The sequence below is a fragment of the Acyrthosiphon pisum genome, chromosome A2, assembly GCF_005508785.2.
Source record: "Acyrthosiphon pisum isolate AL4f chromosome A2, pea_aphid_22Mar2018_4r6ur, whole genome shotgun sequence".
Taxonomy (NCBI): Eukaryota; Metazoa; Arthropoda; class Insecta; order Hemiptera; family Aphididae; genus Acyrthosiphon; species Acyrthosiphon pisum.
In genome coordinates this window covers 66148707-66158552 of record NC_042495.1, presented here as the reverse complement: position 1 = coordinate 66158552, position 9846 = coordinate 66148707, and the positions used below count along the sequence as shown (strand labels likewise).

Genomic DNA, 9846 nt, shown 5'->3' with positions numbered 1-9846 from the left:
GACCACCGGCGAGAGCGCATAAATCATCCGTCGCTTTTCATTTTATTAACTGACGTTGATATTAAAATAATAACAACGAACGCGCTATACACATTCTTGTTTGGCCCTGCGTTTTAAGACGGATAAAATCGAGGATAAAATACAATATTAAATTGCGCGTTATTATATTATACAATTATATTTTTAATGTCGTAATGTCCACGCGGTCCGTTTTTTTCGTGTAAGACGTCCTCCACGATCAATATTGTGTCTTCTACAACAAGTATGGGGTGTCACGTGAGACTACTGCCAGAATTGAGTGTCAAACAAAATTGTTTTTTTATTATCTAAAATACGATAGGAATCGGTTCCTTCCAATTTTCATAGAGAAGTATTATACCTACCAAATTATTTAACTGTTAAAATCGCGTGCGATATCTGACTGAGGGTAATTTTGTAAATAGGTACACGATATAGGTATTATTAAGACAAGATCGTTACGATCGATCTAATATTATAGCAATTATAATATGTTATAGTAAAACTGATCATATTGTATTTTAATATTATTTTATTTAGTAGGTAAAGTAACTCGACGAGATACCGATGAAATAATCGCCGATAGTATTTAATTGGCTGTTGGAAAAGGATATTTGGGTTTTACGATCCTTCCTACAGTTTTTTACACGCCGAATGACAACGTGCCGAATCACTGCACCCACGAGACACGGCTCTTTCAAAACTAAAACTATAATATTCACCTGTTTGACCTGCCAAGACGTAACACGTTTCCCAACGTTAACCTTTCTGCTGCGTTTATAATAATAATAAAAATAATATTTTGACAGTAATTATTTTGTTCAACTAATTTGTTTGTCACGTTCAAATTTATAATTATCTATTAGAACATCATATATTATTTTTTAAATTACAATTTATTATTTCTGGTGTTCTTATAATATTATACCTACCTATTATAAAATAATGGAAAGTAAAAATTATGTATTTAAAAAAAAAATCAAAAGATACATTTGCATATTAATCGCATGCGTATTATATTTAGTACAAAAATCTCGATGGTTTTCGAAAAATATGTTTCCATCCACCAATAAAATGTTCTCATAACCGCGATATCTAGGCCACGTTACTCGCCTCGCGTAATCCAAATCTACATACATATTATTTATTTTATGTCTGTAAAATATAAAAACACAGTGCAACTTGAACACAAATTAATAAAATCCATGAAAACTGGAAATGAAACCAGTTTAGTAATATGATAAATTGAAATCAATATACGGTCTATATAAAATATGTAGATTATTTGAGCCCGAGAGTTAAACCACATACTTGATTATATTTGCAGAAACCATCACGGGTTACATCTATACAAGTATAACAAAAAAAATATATAACATAATATTATGAATAGCATCCAACAAAGTGAATCGTTTACGTTTGCATTTCACGATGGTTTTATTGCATGTTGTTATTATTTATTAAAGTTATTGTGATTGAGAATCTGATTTAAAAATTATCAAAGATAAAAGACATTAGGTATAGTTATTACGAAAAAAGTAGGTATTCGGAATTTTTTGAGGAATAATATGTTATTATTATAAATTCGTTTATCTAATCGTTATTTGTTTGTATTTTAAAATATAAACGCATCACAATATTTATAACACTGTTCCATGATATGCTAGCTATGTTCAGATCACGACAAATTTAGAATGACAGTTTTAAATTAAATATGAAATAATATATCTCCGTCTTAACTGCAATTAAATACAATTTTATCGACCACCTAATATAAATTAAACATGCGAGTTCAAATCAAAATTGTTTTATTTCATCTTACACAACTGAATTACCCTTGAATTACACATATACATTATGTAACATAATATCTTTAAAGCCAATAGGTACATTTATAATGTTGCTCATTTTCTCAACAACAATTGAATGTAGGCAATTCAAAATTCAAATGACCTCTTGTCAAAAGTTTGAAAAAATGAATTCAATTATCGTAGAGAAAATAAGCAACAATGGGTCACTTGAATTGCCTAACCCATATACTTGAGTTGCCTCCCGATTGTATCATCAAAAAGATACTTACAAATATTTTAACACTGATAAAAGTAAAGATTTTCTTATAGAAATATAGAATTAAAGATACTAATTGCTTTAAGTATTATTGTTGTATACGTTATTTATCTATTTTTTAAATATACTAAAATGTGTTTTAGAAGCCACTATTAAATTAAAATTCAATTTTGAAATTACTTTCGAAAAAACTTACAGGAGGAAATTCAAGTTGAAAAAATATTTTTAAAATTGTTTTGTAACTCACCAGTTAATTCTCAGTTCCCTAAAACAGGTAGGTACCTATTTTAGAATATTAAATATTATCATGATTATTGTAATATTTACTATTTTATTGAAGCAATAAAGTAATTATTATTATTTAATTAAAAAATAATTAGGCTAATTTTAAAATATTAACTTATTTTAATAATTATAATATATACAATCATTTAAATTATCTAATCAATTTAATAACTAATAACTAAAGTCAATACATTTGTAGGTATACATTACATAAGACATATAACTATTACATAAACCATCAAAAAATTAAATATTCATGTTCATATATTTTGATAGATTTATTATAATTTAAAGTACATTTTCGATAATTATAGTATGATAGTAAAGTATATAATATGGATAGGTACTTACGTTATTATTTATTTATTCAAATTTCATTAAAATTGCGTAAAAGTATTAAAATATTATTTGCCAAGATTATTGGTTAGTTTTACCATACTATAATTTACTTAACTCAGATTATCTGACGAAATTCGATAACCATAATAAAATAAAGTTCGGAAAGTCACAAACATTCTTTGTTTTTCTCCAAAAATAATTATAATTTATATATGTGTGGTGCAGCTATAGTTTTTCAAGTAACAAAATTTCAAAATGTATTATATTTTAAACCTAATTGTGTTTTAGCTATAACGTTTTGAAATAATTAAATTACATAATACATTAAACATTTGGCGTTTAGCTAGATTTTTTAGAATTTAGTTTTAAAAAACATATATCTTTTAACTTATACCTTATTTTTCTTTCGATTAAAAATGTCACGTAATTTACTTATTTTACATAGATTTACATGTACTATATGTAAGCACATACAAGTTACCAATAACCGAGTTAAGAATCACATAAAATAGAGATATGATTTACTTGTGCACTTTTTTTATGTGTCGGCGTGTCACTGTATAATTGGGTTCCATAATATTTTAGTCGAATTTTTGTCAATGACCCATTAGTTCATTATTAACTCATTAATAATCGTCATCCATACGCTTAGGAATAATTAATAGGTAATACATATTGCGAAATATCCAATTTAAAAATGTAAAACATTCGATGATAATTTAATTTAAAATGTATTTCGATCGGTACTCTATATATATATATATATATTTCAATAAATGATGGAAATCCTTCGCCGTTTAGATACGCGCGACTACGTGGTCTTAAAGTCCGCGAGGGATATATAATTAGAAGGACCGTTTGGATGATCAAACGTGATAAATATCCCGTATAAGGTTCTTTAATCCAAAAAAAAAAGGGATTCGACGACTCGGCAGAGGTCCCACGCTTCGCTGCCTCATTATATCCGCCTCACCCCTTCGATTTTCCAAGAGGAATTTCATCTGGAATGACAATGACGACTTACGGGAAACGGACGAATGACGTGACCGTCGAACTGTCATGGTCTTAAAACGCACACAGAAGTAAAATGCTAAATGTCATCGGTATAATATGGTTTACCTGCAGCAGTCTTTCTCACACCCCCTCCCATGCGAAGGCCATGATAATATAATGACTTGTCGCGTACGATTTTCCGCCCGAAATAATAGTCACCCCCCGAGCGATCGCATACCCCATCCGTCGCGGAGGATTATTAATCGAATTTAAAACCACGGCGATCCCTGGCAACAAATGCAGCGTATACGTGCATATACCCCGACAATTTATCTTATACTGTCCTTTCCCTTCCGTTCTACAAAAGCTCACGAAACAATTACACGAGAATATTATAATAATCTAATATCATATAGATAACGTTTGTTAACGGTTGAAAAAGGGTCTACCGAAAGAATTTTCGGCACAGCACATTTAATTGCATTTAAATGCGTTTTTGATAACTTATGCCGTGTGTTATATTTTATTGGTAGGCACACGCATTTCCAACCGTTAACATAATATTATTATAATTGTGAACTAATGCGCATCGCACAAATTTCCTCCAAAAGTCTATAGGTAAATTTTATTTTTACTCGGATTGCCTCCGGGTGTTGTCGGAGACAATTCGTGTACATAATTTTGGTCCTTTCAAAATGCCTCCTATCAGATTTAGGTAAGTACCTATATTAATAATCAATAAATCTAAATAAAAATAACGTTTATGTACAGGGCGTGATTCACCAAGCATGCTCAACCCAGTTTTTTCATCAATAATACAGTTATTCAAAATTTGATTTTTTTAATTTTAAAATATACTTATAATAGTTATAAGTATTATAATACTTATAAGATCATATTTTCAAATTCTTGAGATTCTTTCTACTACCTACTGTTTTTAAAATGAGAACACCCCTATATTCGAATAGAAATTATACAGTAGATCATTTTTCTGTAATTTTTGACGTATCGAAATCTAAATACGTACGAGTAGTTTTTAAGTTATTTATCTATGTGTTATAAGGATAATGGGTCAATGGTAATGGGTTTATAAGATACAGGGGCTATGGTAATTTTAAAATTGTAGTCATTAATATTAATAATTTGTAAAAATGGCCCAAGTATAATTAATACTATAGATCCGATTTTATGTCTATTTTATATTTATGTGAGAGGCAATTTGAGTTAAAGTACCTATAGTTTGGAAATCAGGAGATAATTCTAGAAACCTTTAAAAAAAATTCTATGGTTGGAAATTTCAGTGTCCGAATGTACGATGTATTATGATACATTTATGATAAATTAGATTCTAAAAATCAAGTAAAATGTGTCTTTGTTGATCTTAAGAAAGCATTCCATTCATATGGATCATAATATTTTACTGAAATATTAGAATATTGTGGCATAATAGGTAATGAGTTGAACTTATTTAGGCCATACCTTTTGATAGATATCAATGAGTAAAGGTCGATAATATTCTTAGTATAATGAATTATGTATTAATAATAATTATTCAGTCCCTCGAGGTACTGGGTTTGATAATAATTCACTTCAAATTAATTATAATAAATCTAAATTTTTACAGTTTGATATCAAAAATAATTATACACTTAGAACTATACAGAAATATTAGAAGTATACACTACTCAGAATAAAATTATTTTACACAATGAATTCTGTAAACTGAATAATAAAAACAGTGGTTGTGATTGCCCAGCCATTCTTAAAACAAATATAGTCAAATAATTACGTACGACTCACACAGTCATCGGTTCGATTCATAGCAAAGTGCAAAAAAAATGTGTGTGATTCTACGCAGTCACCATTTTCCCGTGCTGTCGTCCGATTGCGTCATCCGGTTTCCAACTAGGTCCCACTCCACTGGGAGTGAAGACCGCACATGTCTCCTCTTGGAGAAGGGGGGTAGTATCATGCATATAGTGATATATACATAGATAAATAGATCACATGATCTCCCTACTACCCACTTGTGATAAGCATTGTCAAAGACCTTGAGGTCGTTACAATGAACAAATATAAAAAAAAAAAAAAAAAAAATAATTACGTATTTATATTGATGGTTGTTTAAAGTGGAATGTTCATATTGATAAGCTTATGATTAATTTAAAAATATTTTTTTATGTTTTTAAAAATCGAAAAAATACATTGAATAATAAGCTTAAACATATGGTATACTATGCTCTAGTACAATCTATTGTTGCTTATGGAATTGCTTTTTGAGGTTCAGCATATCATGCGCATGTTAATAATTTTGAAACCACTTTAAATTCATTACTTAAATATTTATTTAATTTTACAAAACTATTCCCTACAAGTTGGGGAGTTAAGTTCTCCATACAAAGAGTTGGAAATACTTACCATCAATTCCTTTCATTTATTGTATGTATGTACCTTATTGTTTAAGCATAAACATACTATATTATTACCAATACATACTCATTCTACTCGTTATAAGCAAAATACTAATTTAATGATTCCTAGATTAAGAACCAGTTTTGCTCAATCAGGACCTGACTATGTATTTGTACATTTCTGCGTCAAATTCAAAATTAACCATCATAGATTCTATTATTTACATGATTTAATAAAAATTATTATTACAGCCATTATTTATAATTTTAGCTTAGCATAAGTCATCCTGGTACACTTTATTACTGTCATTCTACTTTATTTTATAACCAATATTATTATATCTATTCATAACTTTGCAGTGTTTATTGTTTTCTTTTCACATATGAATATTGTATTATTGTACATAATTTATTAATATCAATGTAAAGTTGAACTCACACTTCCACACAGCCAACGGCTTGGGAGTGGCCAACTACTGTAAATTTATCTTTATATTTTAAATGTTAAACCATAGTTGGAAAAGAAATATATTATTATTATTTTTGTTATTATTATTATTATAATTATTGAGTTTGTTCTTCGCATAATCTCGTATAATATAGCATTTTCAGTTCACAATCATTTTTGAGTGTGCACGTGGTATATAAGCAACAGTAAACAATTCTTTAAAACCACTAAATTATAATTACAGACAGTTATATAAGTGGTATACAGTACCTGCGGGTACCACGGTGCCGGGTCCGAACTTGTTCACCAGCTCCTGGACGAACACGCCAGACGCGAGGTGGAGTCCATGGGTGAGGAGGTGTGCGACCACGGCCACGGTGGCTACCACCCAGCCCCAGCCACCCTCGGGGTAGTAGTGCTGCTTTAGGGTGACCAGTTGCCGAATGTCGCCGAGCGCTGACAGGCCAGCCGGTTGCGACTTGCTGCAGTGGCCCGGCAACGGGGCGCCGCCACCGCCGCCGTGGTAGCCACTTCCGGTGCCGCCGACACCACCTTCCGGACATCCGCCGCCGCCGTCGCTGAAGCTGCCGCCCACGCCAGAGTCGTTACCCAACAGGTGTGGCAGGCTCCTAGACCGGAAAAGACCAGGCCCTCCGTTGCAGCCGATGACAACACCACCGCTCACCACCACTCCGCTGCAATAGACACGCGTTCGCCGGGCACAGAATATTGTAAAAAAATTTACACAATTACACACATCTGAACGCGCGATGACAGCCGTTCAATCAAAACACGCACCGACACGAGTGACTTTTTTCCCTACTCCTATCCGTGCTTAAAAATAATAATGTGCATAATACAGGTGCTTATACGGATTATTTGTCAATAAGACGGAATCATCCGGATTCCGAAAGTCAAAACCAGGAAGCTGGATAAAATATTCACATGAAAACACCCGATATCGAATAGAAGAGGAAAAATGTCACTCGACGCACCGCGCACGTCAATCGAACGTCTACGATAAGATTACATTAACACGTCTATAAGGTTTGTTGTTTTTTAAAAAAAAAAATGTTTTCGTTCACTATACACCGTCGGTGGTTTAGAAAGCATCCACAATCCGCCACTGCCGCACGACAATAATATAAGCTTAACTCGTATTAAAATATTTCAGTACAATTATATAAAATAAAACAAATCGTTACCGCCCTACGCTGCTGGAGCCGTGGTAAACAAAGCCCTTGTCGCCATTCCGATGTAGCCAATCGGATCGCTTTGGACAAATCCCGATTCACGGGTCATACCACGGTCTTAGATTATTTTTATTATATTATCTGGTTGATTTGGTTCCGTTCGGTTTACTGTTTTACGGTTCTGTTAAACTGTGGTTAAACCGTTGTTTTGGCAATACGATTGGTACCACTGTAGAATAAATGGAAAAAAATAGGGGTTTTGACGAGCAGCTTATCACGGCCACGAATGTATGTTCAAGAGGTAAAGTGCGGGGGGTCGCAATGGGGGGTCGCTATAAATTATAATAAGTTAGCGATCGAATGGTTTATGTTTTTATGTCATGTCCGTCTGCGTGCTCCGGATGTGTTCGTAGTCTTAATATGTGTCTATTAAAATGAACAGACTCGGCCTTCGCGAGATCAATGTGTCGGCCGAAACGACAAGACAAAGTCATGCACAATAATATTATACGAACGGCGTGTTCTGGCGGTACTGGTAGACTTGAATATTGTTATACTCTTCCCACAAAATAATATTTGTCATTAAAAATGTATCGACATAATATTATTTAAACCGATAAACCGTTGACTGAAATTATTCGTCTACGACCACGGCAGCTGCGGTAAAATACTGGAGATGGCGCCATAAACGATCGGAGACAATAATTTATTATAAAAGTGCAGTAGTAAAGGAGACGAGGCCAAAATTTATGTATGCGAAACTTGATTGCCACCGACCAGTGATAAAACGTATAACGGAGTTACCTAAACCTTTAAACGGAGCGGACCTTTCATAAAACGTCTTATCTACTCAATAAGTCAATATTAAGTATAAATTCGATATTTTGATCAACAAGATGCCAACACGCCAAGTTTTGAATTTTTCCACTATTATCATCTTACATTACCGTCTCGAAATCACGCGTGCCTATATTATCGAGGCTCGTTTTCTTTGATCCGAGATAATACTTACTACAGTCGTCAGAATTGCATCGAGTCTTATCGACGAGACGAAAAAATTCGAAACCGTATTAAAATACACAATAGTACGTCAACAAAGGTTAGAAAAATTCATCGTTTCAATAAGTCCCTTAAAACGATATAACGTTCAAACCGAAGTGTACATTTTGTATTTTCTTTTAGTACAGAAACTTTTGAAGAGCACCGTAGAAACAACTCATTCGGATTCGATGTTCAACAGTCTACGTCGAATCATTACTTAGAGGCGATCATTACACCTATCACATAAAAAACAATGTAAGAATTTATATTGGACTTTTGTTTACCTTATAAATTTCCTGAAACCTAATTAATATAATAATTTTGGACGTATAAAAAACAATTTTATATAGGTATGCCGCGATTAAGTGAACGCGAAGTTAATAAATTCTTCTATTCAATCCTCTTACGCTTTTAATTTTATTAAAAGACATTTAATGTTTTTCTATTTTGCTATTATGTTTAAGTATACTTATATTAAATTTATAATGTAGATGTCTTAGTTAGTAGGTATAGAATTCCCGTACCCGGAAATACTGAAACTGTGGTTATTATACAAAAACAAAACACTAACTAAAACTAAAATGTGTTTTTTATAGTTTTACATAATAATAATATATTTTTTGTTGTCGAGTTTAATTCGTCATGGGTAGTTTGCATCCATAAAATACAGATAATGAATTTCCAAACTACATATTTCTGGATTTACATGTACTTTTTTTTGTTATATTATTATATTATAACCTACTACGGTAACATGTAACTGTATAAAACAAACAATACATTGACAATCATTTTTCATTAATAATCTCAGATTTCAAGTTCTAAGATTACCTATGAATTTCCCATGCGAATTAAATTCTAAAACAACTATTAAACGACAAAAAGTAATGATTTTAAAATAATTTCGTATGATGCTAATATAAATCTTCCTAATGTGATACTAACTTGATTTACTACAACCCTTTTAAAAACAGTTGAGCTTTTAAAAATACCTAAGTTGTATATAGTTTATTAATTTAAAATATTTCATTGAAATCTTAGACATTTTGTC

General features: G+C 31.7%; 1 protein-coding gene across 3 annotated transcripts in view; it reads right to left on the bottom strand.

The window, feature by feature from the left end:
• LOC100168581 (monocarboxylate transporter 2) overlaps positions 1-9846 on the bottom strand; it is a 374360-nt gene that overhangs the window by 162665 nt on the left and 201849 nt on the right. The window contains exon 2 of one of the 3 annotated variants that reach the window (XM_029490970.1): positions 6832-7256. The exons of the other annotated variants lie outside the window; for them this stretch is intronic. Coding sequence (XP_029346830.1) covers positions 6832-7256 — 425 coding nt within the window. The remainder of the gene's footprint in view (positions 1-6831; positions 7257-9846) is intronic. 3 annotated transcript variants of the gene reach the window in all.